We start from the raw sequence: 13,813 nt of genomic DNA on the forward strand, positions 1-13,813 counted from the left end.
GCTGTCTTACGTTTTTTCAATATGTTATCCTTATGTTCTTTCTTTTTCTTCAGAGGGGTGGCTCGAATAGCAAGTTTTTAAACTACTTGAACAAACATATTTTCTCTGTTTTCAATAAGGTAATATTGTTTTTTATGTTTTTTTTTTTTGACCTTTTTGAACCATGAAAGTTTTTATACTGGTTGTTTGTTGAACATGGCATATGTCTGATTTCTTGGTTGTTCATTTTGTAGCTTCCTGAAAAACGGAAACTAGACTTGCTTAAGAACGTTGCTGAAAGTTCACCATATACAATACCACAGGACTCAAGACAGCTACTTCCGTCTGTTGTTCAGCTGCTAAAGGTGGGTGTATGGTATTAATATGTTGCTGGTCGCTTGGTCTTTCGTCACTGCTTTTCTTTTACTCCCGAGTGAGGGTTGTGGTGTTTGGTTTGAAGGCTATATTGTTACTTTTGGAGAATTTATGAATGCACCCTCTTTCGCTTAAATTTCAGAATATTGTACTCTGCTCTCCTCTTTTATGGTATAAAGTTAGTGTCTCTTGGAAGGCTGATGTTTCTTTTTGTGCCATATTCCCTCATAATCTGATTTTCTGGTATTTACACCTGAATCTGTTTTTTTTTTCCCCAGAATTGCATTCCTCTTAGGAAAACTGAAGACATACAGTACACCTATGTCGAATGCTTGTTGTATACATTTCACCATCTAGCTCACAAGGTTATCAATTCTTTTTGTCTCTCATTGACAACTTCATAATGTAACTTATTAAATCCTCACTGACCAACAATATGTGCAGACGCCCAATGCTACAAATAGTCTCTGTGGTTATAAAATAGTGACTGGACAGCCATCAGACCGACTTGGGGAAGACTTCTCTGATAATTACAAAGACTTCAATGAGAGGTAATCTATTACGAACCAAGGCTTAGTGGAGAATGACTATTCTACCCTTGCAATTAAATTATTCAAATAATTACTGAAATAAAGCAAGCACCAAGTTCCTAACATAATCCATAGCAGTTTTGTAAGCAAAATTTGGATTTGGTAGGCATGATTTGACATTATTTTCCAACTTCATTATAATGTATGCTTGTCTTCCTTTTTGGCTAATCTGTTCGAAAAAAATAAGGGGAGAGAGAGAGAGAGAGAGAGCGCTGAAAAGACTCCCAACCTATTTATTTAAGTGGGTTTGACAAAATTACAATAATGCCCCTCACTTAAGTGAAATCCTAATCTTCTTATATCTCCCATTCTACATGTTCGACCATAGACATAATTCAACATGAGGAACAGGATTACATCAAGATATGAGAGTGAGGGTAAGGTAAAACGACCAAAATACCCTTGTACTTTTTTTTCAACACCCCCTCAAGCTGGTTCGTATATGTCAAAGAGCCCCAACTTGTCATAGAAGTTCAGAAATCCACACTTATCTAGTGCGTTAGTGAAAACATGACTAAGTTTATCACTAGACCAAACATATGGGGCTGCTACCTCCTTTATCACTGTATCCCGAATGAAATGACAGTCTACCTCTTTGTGCTCGTTTTTTTATGAAACACCGGATTACTAGCAATGAAGATTGTTGTCTAGTTATCACAATACATAGTCATAAGATCCTTCTAGAAGCCTCACTCCTTAACAACAAATTTCACCTACATTATTTCACTTACAGTGTGGGTCATCGCTCTATATTCTGTTTCTGCATCAAATAACAACATTCTGTTTCTTTCTTTTCCAACTGATTAAGTTTCCTCCGAGAAATACACAATACCCAGTAGTTGATTTTCTATCAAGCTTGGAGTCTGCATAATTAGTATCAGAAAAAGTCTCAATCCTCAAGTGATCATTAGGTCTAAAGAGAATAACCATTCCTGGTCCTCTTTTCAGATATCTTAAGATTCTCTATGTAGCCTCTGGGTGAATCTTGCGAGGATGCTCTATGAACTGACTCACTACACTGAATGCAAATGAGATATCTGGTCTAGTAACTATAACATATATGAGCTTGTCCACTAATCTCCGATACATTGTTTTATCTTTCAATTCTGGACTCTGATCATCATGAAGATCATCTCTTACCTCCATAGGTGTATCAACTGGTTTAACTCCCAAAATACCATACTCTTGAAGCATGTCAGTTACATACTTACTTTGAGTCAAAGTAGTTCCCTCCTTGCTTCTTGCAACTTCGATATCCAGAAAATATTTTAGTTGATCTAGATCTTTAGTCTGAAAGTGAGTTGCCAAGTGTGATTTGAGTTCTTCAATTCTTAATTTGTCCCTCCCCGATGAGATTATATCATCTACATATACTAGTAAGACAATAATCCTAGATGATCTCTTTGAATGATCATAGTGACTTCTGAGAATTCCATGGACATAACATAATTACTTGGCTAAAATTTTCAAACCATGCCCATGGACTTTGTTTTAAGCCATAAAGAGATTTCTTAAGTCTACGTACCTTATGCATTTTCCCTTGAACAACATATTGGAACAAAGATCAACCTTAATTCAAATACATCCTCTCCAAAAGTTTGGGTGAATCCTTTAGCAACAAGACGTGCCTTATATCTTTTGACGCATCCAGCTACATTGTATTTTATTGTATATACCCATCGACAACCAACCACTACAACCCTTGAAAGTAAGTCCCATAACTCCCAAGTACCTCTATCAACCAGTGCTTCCATCTCAACATCCATGACTTTCTTCCAAAGGGGAGACAAAAGAGTATCTTGCACTGAAGGAGTAGTGCAAGTGGAGATGGATAAAACAAACTTACGATAGTACCTGCCCTCTTTGCGGCACTTGTGAAGAATCGGTTCAACATGTTCTCCACCATTGCAGCTACTCTTGGGATGTTTGGATGGCCATGTTTCAGAAAATTGACATCCAATTGGACTCCATAATGATCTCTTTGGCACCATCCAAAAGGTATTAGGGACTCATTTGCCTAAAATTGGCAACTTGCTTCTCTTCACTTGCCTGGCTCACGTCTGTTGGTGTTTTTGGCTAAAGCGCAACAACCGACTCTTCAACTTCAAGTTCAACAATATTGAGAGCACTGTCATTTCTACTATGGGTTTCATCTCTAGTTGGCTTCATACCAGAAAGGAATTTGCCCCCGGGCAGGAATATCCCTTCGATGGAACTGGCGTCTCCTGGCACATATGTAGGGTCTTGATAAACCTCTTGCCATGGTCGAGTGGACTCCTCCCAGTGATTGCATCAAATTGAACTTCGACGACAGTGTCTTGGGGTGCTCGGGCTCGGCTGGTGTCGGGGGTGTCTTCAAAAATTGCAGAGGCGAAGTCATCCTATCCATGCTGGTCTGGTTGGTATTGCAGATTCAACCACTGCTGAGGTGTTTGCCCTCTATTATGGTATTAAAGTTTTCAAGGATTGTCTTCATGGAAAACTCTTTATTGAAGGAGATTCTAGAGTTGTCATTAGTTGGTGCTCGGGATCCGCTTCCCTGCCATGGCGTCGTTGACCCATCCTATCCTCTATCTAGGAGTTTGTATCTACCTTTTCTTATTCATGCCATCATGTACCTAGATCGACCAACTCTTCAGTCGAAAGATTAGCTAAGCTTTGGACCTCTCTACAATCCCGCATTGTTTGGGATGGTCCCCCTAATATGTAATTCAGCTCTTTTGTAGCTTCCTCTTTTAATAAAATCAGCACTATTTAAAAAAAAAAAAGAAAAAAAAACTTTTAGATAAGGAATCAAAAGAGACAAAAGGAGATAGAGGATGTCGAATACCCTTCGTGACACCCTTTGAAGAGCAATAGGTAAGTGTAGGTCACTTACCTCAGGATCAGGAGAATGCAGAGTCATGGTCTGGTGCAAGATGAGATGGTGTCTGTCTGTGCCGATATACCTGCATTGGTTTCTCAGTAGGAGCATTATGTGTAGTTTGAATACAGTCATTAATTGGAACAGGAATGACAGGACTAGGAACTGAGGGAACAAGAGGAATTTTCTTAGACCTAGAAGACTCAAAGAATGGGACATCCTCAAAAAAGGTTGACAAAGAGCTTTCCCAGAAGTGATCTACTACTCTGATACCATGAAAATAAGGAGAGACCATTTCAAAAAAAAAAAAAGTAAGAAGCGAGAGATGGAGAGAAAATGAGAGAGAAAAAAAATGGAGGAGAAAGCTCTAAAAAGAGAGCTGTGTTAGGGTCGTGCATGACCCCAACCTATTTATTTAAGTGGTTTGACAAAATTACAATAATGCCCCCTTTTCTTTGATAAAGATGTATTTATATAAACAAGAGAAACATTACAAAAGAGAAGGGAGCAGATCCCTAACAACAAATGATTGTAGGGTAGCTCCCTGCTTGGCACGCACATCTGTTACCGAATTTGCGGATCTCGGAATGTGAGACTAAATACAAGATAAAATTGAGGTAATTTCTAGAATCTCCCGAAAGATGTCCGAGTGGTGCCACAGAGGAGGGGATGCACACTCACACCAACCAATGACCACCTTCGAGTCTCCTTCAATGTGAAGGGGACCGTTGCACTTGTCTTTAAAAACACGGAGCCCGTTGAGGAGGCTATGTAGCTCAACTGACGTAGAATCGGAGATGCCTAAAGGGCCGACATATGAGAAATGCTGATTTCCGGAAGGATCCGAAATAACACCTCCGAAGCCAGCAATCTCGGGATTACCAAGAGAAGAGCCATCAAAGTTCAACTTAAGGTAACCGGGTACCTTTGTCCCAGTGTGCATCATAGCCAAGTTTCTCCAGTTTTCACGGATAAGGGTACCCACAAAGGAGGAGAAAGACTTCTTAGTCAGAAGCCAAGAAGAGATTTGTCCCACCACTCGGTCCGCGACATGTACCACTGATTCACTTTTTGCATCGAACCACCTTCAATTGTATTCATTCCAAAGCCCCCATGGAATGAAACTAGCACAAGCGGAGAACATCGCTTTTCCGAGACCAGGAAGGGGAGTACCAATGAGCGACTTGCTGAAAGAGATCAGATCAGTTGTCATGCAAAATTGTAACCCCAACATACTAAGAATGGAAGTCCACACCTTCCATGAGAAGATACATTGTAGCAGAATATGGCTTGTGGTTTCAGCTTCAGTGTTACAAAAAGGGCACAAGGGGTCGATTGAGGGGTGTCCTCTTCTTCTAAGCACGTCTACCAAGAGAATCTTGCTTTGACAAGCGCTCCACATGAAGAATTTTATCTTAGGAGGTGCACAAAGACGCGATACAAAGTAGACCTCATGCTCCCTTTGAGACAAATACCAGCCATTAATGTATCTGAATGCAAATGATATAGATATAGTACCTCTTTTGTCCGGCCACCAAATGAATTTGTCAGCCTTTGAAGGTCAAATTTTTACTAAGTTTTAAAAAATCCATCAAGTAGCTGGCTTCCAATGCCTCTATGTCATAAAGACCCCTTCTGGGATGAAGGCTCAAACCACCCCCCTCAAAAGCATCAGCTACGTGCAGAGAGGAGAAAAAGACTTTTGAAAGCATTTTGTAGCAGCTCCTGCCCCATCCACAAATTATCCCTAAGCTTTGAGGGATTTGCCGTTTCCAACAAAGAATCTACTGGCAAAGGAAAATTTTGGAAGAAGTAGGTGTAATGCTCTCCAAATTGAAGATAGACATCTCTGGTTACCTCCTGAAATCCACCAAGGAGAGCCACAACCAAGCTTAATAAGTAACATTTCCTTCCAAAGATTAGAAGAAAGTGTATTGAACTTCCATAACCATTTTAGGAGCAACACTTGGTTCATTTCCTTGATTTCTGAATCCCCAGGCCACCCATATTCTTTGGCAAATAGACTTCATCTCATCTGACCAGATGATATTTAAAGGCATCACTCGATCCCCTCCATAGAAATCTTCATTTGAACTTATCCATGGTTTTACATATGGATGTAGGATAGGGCATAAAAGATAGTGCATAGTTTGGGATGCCTGCAATGTAAGACTTGAGGAGGATGAACCTCCCAGCCTTACTGAGTAAACGCTCCTTCCAGGTTGCTAGTCGGGATTCAATCTTCTTAACCACTGGATTCCAAAGACTTTTGCTTATGTGGCCATTGAATAAGGGCAGTCTGAGATAGGTTGCTGGTAGGCGACTTGTTGTGCTGCCAAATATACTTGCCATCTCTACAAGGAGCTCAGGACTAACATTGAAACCCATGAGAGAGGTTTTCCCCCCATTAACTTTCTGCCCTGATGCTAATTCGAAAAGACCCAAAACTGCTTTAATCCTTCTTGCTCCATCAATATTACCGATTCCAAATATGATGGTATCATCCACATATTGGAGGATGGGAATATTAAGGCCTGTTGGATACTAGTAGAAGGAAGCCACCCAAGTCTGACCGTCGAGTAAAACATTGAGGAGAGGAATTCAGCAACCATGTTGAATAAAAGTGAGGATAGCGGATCACCCTGTCTGATCCCTCTGGTCCCTTTGAAGTACCCACAGACTAAGCCATTGAGGATGAGAGAATAAGAGGTCGAGCCCACACAACTTCTGATCCATAATCTCCATTTTTCGCCGAAACCCATTTTTTCCATAATCTCATCAAGTAGGATCTAGTTAACTCTGTCGAAAGCCTTTTCAAGGTTGAGCTTCAGGGCAATTCTTGGGTCCTTGTTACGACAGAAATTGATCAATAAGCTCATGTCTTGCCATAGTGGAGTCCAAAATTTCTCTTCCCTTAAGGAAAGCGCCTTGCCCTCTGTGAATGACGGTAGGGAGAAGCTGTAAATGGTGAGCCAAAATTCTTGCTATGATCTTGTAGGCACTTGTGACAAGACTGATTGACATCAAGTCCTTTGGCTTCCCAACACTAGCTTTCTTCGGAACCAAGGTAATAAAAGATACACCAATACTGGGAAAGGTGATACCATTTATGAAGAAGTTGTGGATTATTGCTATGATATCCTCCTTGAGCCGAGACCAAAACCTTTTTAAAAAATCTCCATTGAAATCATCAGGGCCTGGAGCCCTATCACTTTCCATGCCTAAAATGGCACGCTCAATTTCTCTGACAGAAAAAGGAAGCTCTAATAAAGAGGCAGCTGCTGGAGAGAGACGAGAGAAACTGATGTGTTGAAGCTTTGGCCTGTTTGAACACTCCTTTGAGTAGCAGTCTATAAAAAACTTAAACAACATGTTAGTAATCGAAGTCCGACACTACGTTACCTCATTTTTGATACGTAATGAGGTAATTCGGTTGGATCTCTGTTTTGCCGATGCTACGACATGGAAGAATTTTGTATTTGTATCACCCTCCTTCAGCCATTTAAATCTGGCTCTTTGCTTCCAACATATCTTCTCTTGATGCAGGATGGTATTGAGATTAGAGTTAAGAGAAACTTGGGAAGTGAACTCTGCCGGAGTTAAATACCTTGTTATTTTGCCAGGTCCAGGTCCGCGATCTGAGAAAGGAGAGAAACCTTCTCGGCAACCAGAGAGGCACGACAACTTGTGGCCCATTCCTTGATTTTTTCTTTTAAGAATCAGAGCTTCAGAGGGAAGGCCCATTCCCTTCTACCCAGGCTTGGACCCTCAGTCCTCCATCCATCAATAAGAGCATCAAATTTTTTCTCAACTAGCCATGAGTTTTCGAAACGGAAAGGTGAGGGTCCCCACCTTGTTAAGAATACGATTGGAGACATTTTCGAAGAGGTGCAACCAGTTTGGACATGCCAGAAAATGGTCCAATTTTGATAGAATTGGCTGTTGTTGGCCGTTCAACCATGTATAGTTCTTTTTGAAACGTGATATCTCATCCAGCCCACATCCGCCAATGAAATTTGAGAAACCACGCATAGAGGCAGATATGCAGTTCGTTGACGGCTTCTTCTCATTGTAGTATCAGATAACATTAAAATCACCCGCAAAAAGCCAGGGGTGTCTCCATGACTGATAGAGCTCACTGAGCTCTTCCCAGTAGAGGCCATGTTCTCGATATTTGGTCGAGCCATATACTCCACACAGACACACCATATTCTGCCTGAAGAAAGATCTCAGAGCTGAATTCCCAATGAGAAACGACCTTCAGACACATGAAGAGAGTCAAAATATGTAGTGTCCCAAGCGACAAGAATGTCGCCGGAGTGACCAATAGCATTAACCGCCACCCACTTTATAGAAGGATTCGACCAGAGCACCTTGGCAATGGCATTAGACATCTCTTGACATTTTGTCTCTTGGAAGATAACAATAGAGGGTTTAAATTGAGAGAGGAAACTTGAAATCATTCTCCGCATCCGAACAACACCAATTCCCCTTACATTCCAAGATAACAAAATCATGTCTCTCAGGGATTCGGAGATTTGCCTGGCTAGAATCACCCTGAGGGATAGCAATATCCTAGCGCCGTCTTAAGTAGCAATGACAGGAGGGGATGTTGGGTTTAACTGAGGTTCAGGATCAGGATTTTCGGGCTCCATGCGAGGTAGGTGGCGACGACCTTTCTGATCTCAAATGAGGGGAGTCTTGCTCAACAAGGGTAAGAGGGAGGTTGGAAATACCAAAAGCATTTGCAAACATTTGGGGATTCCATTCCCCGAAAGATGCAGAACTGGGGAAGAAGACTCTGTCGGCAAAATTTTTGCTGATGTCCTTTGAGCACTCGCCAATGAGATGTAACCCGGCAATAATGTCAAGCCGAGATAGAGGGCCATTAAAAAAATTGGTAGGAGGGTTTGGGTTGAGAGGGTTCTTGGTATTCACGGATCTTGAGGCGTACGGATACGGGAGTTGGCATTCTCAGTTGGGCTGGGCCTCAAGAAGAAACATGGATGAGTGACTTGCCTTGGGATTCGGGCTGACAGAGTTTGCCTTCTCGAGACATTCAATATGCTGGAGGCCAACGTACAAATGTTGCGCGTCTCGAGATCGCAGACTCCAAGTAAGAGTTTCTTTGGACGAGAGGGAAAAATGGGAGGTGAAAGGACTTTTCTGGAAGAGGGGATTACACAAAAGGTTCGTGACAGGACGAGGGCTATTTTGGAAGTTTGAGAAGAAAGAAGAGGACATTGGAGAGGGTGGGGTTACGGGATTCACAAAAGCAAAGGAGGACATGTAGGAAGATGGAATTTCGGGATTTGGGAAAGTAGCATGTGAAAGGGTTTTTGATAGAGGCATTGAGGACACTGATTTTTCTAACAAACTTTTAAAATTTTACCTCGATGTGCCAGATGGTTCAGCTTCGAAATTTGTGGAAGAGAGGATGGATGTGGAGCCTGACAAGGAGCCAGCTTTTCCTTTTTGGGGTTCGGGATTTGAATTGAATGCATAGTAGTGGCTTTGAAAACCGGGAGGGCGCCAGAAAGGACAGGTCTCGAAAGTCTCTCCAGAAAATTCAAATTTGAAAATGAGTTAAGGGTTGGAACTCGGTGACGAGGTAGATTCACCTGAGCAAGAAGGGATAAACATTGGGTTAACCCGGCTAGGAGGTGGCGCGAACTCGGGAAAGGGTCGTCCCCTTCATGTTCAGCATTGCTCCAACGATCGCAAAATATAGATATCTCTAAAAGAGACCTCTCCCATGTGTCTCACTGTAGCAAGTTTCCGAAAGCACAGAAGACGTGGGTTAGATCTCTGGGAGGTAGATTCGGGCCATGATTAACGTCCCCCTTCTTTGGACGATTTTGAGCTCCAAATTCCCCTTCTTTTGGAACACCGAGAGGGAGAAAGAAATTTCTCCTATTCTGATCTCCCGGGTGAGGTGCTCTCGCCGTTTCCCCATCCTCGAAACACCGCACGAAATCAGAGACTGCAGCTAGAGGAATCGAGATGAAAGACCTTATATATTCTCCAATAATGCCCCTCACTTAAGTGAAACACTAATCTTCTTTTATCTCCCATTCTACATGTCTTATATATATATATGAAAATGGAACCATAGAAATAATTCAACATAAAGAACCAGATTACATAAAGATATGAGAGTGAAGGTGAAATGACCAAAATGCGTTTGTACTTGTTTTTCAACATGAATCGAGATGAAAGACCTTATATATTCTCCAATAATCCCCTCACTTGAGTGAAACACTAATCTTCTTTTATCTCCCATTCTACATGTCTTATATATATATATATATGAAAATTGAACCATAGAAATAATTCAACATAAGGAACCAGATTATATAAAGATATGAGAGTGAGGGTTAAGGTGAAATGACCAAAATGCGTTTGTACTTGTTTTTCAACACTTTTAATATTAATTAACAATTAATGCCAAATGAAGGATCCAAATTAGTTGCAACTCTTATAAAAGCATAATATCATTATCTGTGAAGTGTAGATTAGGGGCAATAAATTTTAATTTTTTAACTAATTTTGAAAACTAAAAACATATTTGTTCTTGCTGCTGTAGCTTCTTACTTGACTAGGGAGGGTTTTGAAATAAATGATGATTTTTTTTATTAAAAAAAATTGAGGTCCACTGAAAGATTTCAAGATCCGTTGGTTGGGGTAGTACCATCATTTTCTGTCTCCTTTGACTCTTCTTTGCAATTATGTCATGGCAACTTGGGGGGCAGTTTTGAAACTGAAATCATAGTCCTGTTCTGGATATGGCAGAAAGTTGTCTCATATTTGGGGCTGTTTGTAATTTGAACCCTCGGTTGAAAACATAATCACTTTCGCTTGCGTAATGTTTTTTTAACAAGATTATACAATACAACTTTTGAGCTATCATTTCAGAATATAAGGATAGAGTGGAGCATTAGAAAACAAAGATTTGAATTCTAGTCCCTACTTTTCTAAAATCAATGGTTAGAATTCTAGAGAGAAGACACGGACAGTTAAGGAACGGTTGAAAGTTCTTTCCTTCTATCATTCATACAAAAAAAATGCAAAACTCCATAATAGTTGAACATTTATGCTGCATCTCAATGGTTTATAAGTTTTCTATTTTTTCAATACCGGAAAGGGAACTAAAACTGATTGGGACCTTGGGTATCTGGTTTACCTTTTAAAAGGTATGTTTAAATGATTGACTATCTTGTTTTTTATGTAGAGCTATGCTTCCTTATGGATGTGTGGCTTGTTTCTTAAGCTGTAACAAAGAGCATTTCTTGCGTGCTTTATGGCATGCATGTTGTGAAATTGAATAAAACAACCAGGAAATGAGAGAAAAGTGAGAGAAGAAGGGGTGATGCCTCAGCAGAAATAGTAGTTCCCACAGTTCTTTATTCCATAAGCAAGTAACTTAAATGGGAAAAGATTGAGTCGTCCCTCTCTGTTACAGCCTATAAAACTCATACAACAGAACATAATTGAAAAACAAACTAACTTTACCCCATAACAAATACTTGTTACTATTAGAGAGAGGGTTACACACAAATTACCTAACTACTCTTCTACATTCTAATACATGTAATAGTCAATCTTTTTTTTTATAATGATGTAATAATCAACTTGATTTCTGAAAAACTGGAACTGTTGAAAGTGCAGCCTTGTTTATGTTATTGTTGTTGATTGTGGTGCAGGTTGACTAATCTTGAGGAACAAGCTAAGACAACAATGAAAAAATTAACACAGGGAATGGCTGAACTAAATAAGGCAATGGCATCTGCTAAGACTGATGATGAAAAGTCTAGTATTGTAGGTTTTCCTCCAGAACCTGACTTAGGACCATTTTCCTCTTGCTTATCTTTATGAATGTTTTTATTCATGCCACAGAAAACAAAGAAGCAGAATACTACATCAGGACTACGGACTTGCAACAATATTCTGGCTATGACACAGGTAGAGAAGGGAAGAGAGGATAAACAAGATGCTTTTGATGCCTATGTTTTCATGTTTGCTATATCTAAGCTTAGAGTCATTTATCTGCTCATTTCATCCATGTCAGCCACTGCATTCAAAAACTCCATCATTTATCGGGGACAACAAGATCAACCTTTCATGGAAGGAAGCAGTGAAACCGTCTCCATCTTCAACAGCTCCAGCAGGGTACAACTCTGTCTCTGTCTCTTTCTCTCTCTGTCTCTCTCTTTCTCTCTCAATACTAGTGGCTATAGGCAGTGTTGTTGAGGCTGGCCCAGTTGCCTAGATGAGACACGTTTGGGAACCCAAAAAGTTACTGCAAGTAATAAAATTAGGAATAAATTTTATGAGGAAATGCTGAGTTAGATCAGGAAAACAACACTATTTTGTAGTGAGTAATCTTGTCATAACATATGAGACTTTTTTTGAAGTTTGAATTTGCATGTAATAAAGAACTACAAGTCATTTTAGAAAAAAGGAATATCTAATATGGGAGTCATCTTCCCATAGAGTCCTAATTTCTTTACTAGTTGTGAAGGAGAACAAAACAGGTTACTGAACTTCCCTGATCTTGTGGAATTTCTAGAAGTGAAAGATACTAGGTAGTCTGTAAGACAACAATTAGGCTCTTAAAGACACTTTAATTTCTGGAGCCTTTCTCCTCACTTCAAGATTGTAGGTATTAAAAAAAAAAATGATTGTAGACTTCATATCAACTTCTTGAAAGTCTCCTGTGTTTTCGAGGAATGGAGATTTTGATAAAACTTTTGCGTCGGGCTGTAGCTCTACTGATCATTCCATTCATATGTTTGGGTCAGTTTTAAAAATTGAGTCACAATCTTCGCATCACACAGAAAATGCTTGAAAACAACATTAAAACCCTCATCTCTAGGATTTCCTTGTTCTTTTCTCTGTTTCCTGTATAAAACTTACCACCCCGAACATGCTTTTCAGAGGGAAGCGGCCAGCTAGTGCTACTAATGGTTCTGGCACTGGCTCCTTGCCAAATAAAAAGGGACGAGCTGATGTTCGGGTCCATAACCAGCTTATGAATCGTGCTTTGGAAGGCTTGTCTCGTGGGGGTGGTGTTAAAAGTAGAGGTGCTGGTGCAAGAGGTAGGGGGCGGGGTGTTCGTGGAAGAGGAAGGGGCTACCGGTAACTTCAATAGGAAGGAGTGCTTGCCATCAATTGGAATTCAACATAGTTACGAGTTGGCTCTTCTTGTTGCATGGCCATCTCTCTGGGCGCTGTTTCTTCATTAAGATACAGGAGTGAACTAGGCTGACAAAATGAACTAGGCTGTTTTATTGAATTCTTCTGTAATTGCACCTAACTGCACCAAATCAGAGCTTGGTGTCTCCAAAATTTGCCGGTTTATAAGTTTGTAAAGTTGAGACTAGTGTAGCTTTCTTTTTGTTAAACAATTGTGGATTCAACATGCAAATTGAAGGAAATTGCCGTATTTTCTTTAGCTCTAGCTTCTTCTTTTTTGTCTTTTGCTCTAGCTTGTACGAGTTCCAGCTGCGAGTACCCACACAGGTAAGACAAAGCTCTGTCATCTATTTGTTACATTCCGTGATAGGGGAAAGCCCTCCAACCTAAGTTTTCCCTTAGTTACTGATTTCGTTATCCAGTTTTGAATGATCCATTGACACTGGCACTTGGGAATCGTATCTCCGGCCCTCGCCGAGGCTTTCTTTATCCACCTTCCACAAAGTTTCCCTTTCATATCTGCTAAAATACTAAAACCTACGTGATCCGAGACCCAGCCGTTCACATCCGTTTGACCACGTTCGTGATATGGAAAATCTTGTCTCGAGCTAGATAATGTCGACCAAGAGTTTCACCCAGCGAACGTCGCCTGTGGGTTGATCGTATTTGTTCTGAGCTGACTTGCATTGTAGCCTTAGCTACTGCCTAAACAGCTTCGTGTAATATTTTAACGAATTCCTCGTCGACGGAAATATTCTCCCCTTGGTACTGTTTCTGAAGAATACGTATTGAGATTGCCCTGTGGGAGGTC

At 40.5% G+C, this 13,813-nt stretch overlaps 1 protein-coding gene across 2 annotated transcripts in view; it reads left to right on the forward strand.

Annotated features, from left to right (window-relative positions):
- Positions 1–13,261, forward strand: part of LOC137960684 (apoptosis inhibitor 5-like protein API5) — a 28,647-nt gene extending 15,386 nt beyond the window's left edge. For both annotated transcript variants that reach the window (XM_068808305.1, XM_068808306.1), the window contains exons 9-16: positions 54–119; positions 234–344; positions 633–719; positions 799–905; positions 11,511–11,625; positions 11,704–11,769; positions 11,876–11,976; positions 12,745–13,261. In XM_068808305.1, coding sequence (XP_068664406.1) covers positions 54–119; positions 234–344; positions 633–719; positions 799–905; positions 11,511–11,625; positions 11,704–11,769; positions 11,876–11,976; positions 12,745–12,949 — 858 coding nt within the window. In that variant the 3' untranslated portion in view covers positions 12,950–13,261. The remainder of the gene's footprint in view (positions 1–53; positions 120–233; positions 345–632; positions 720–798; positions 906–11,510; positions 11,626–11,703; positions 11,770–11,875; positions 11,977–12,744) is intronic.
- Positions 13,262–13,813: the final 552 nt, after the last annotated feature.

This window comes from Aristolochia californica, unplaced genomic scaffold (assembly GCF_029961685.1).
Source record: "Aristolochia californica isolate CCGP_79_NKW_82.1479 unplaced genomic scaffold, dmAriCali1.0.hap1 SCAF_1, whole genome shotgun sequence".
Classification (NCBI taxonomy): domain Eukaryota; kingdom Viridiplantae; phylum Streptophyta; class Magnoliopsida; order Piperales; family Aristolochiaceae; genus Aristolochia; species Aristolochia californica.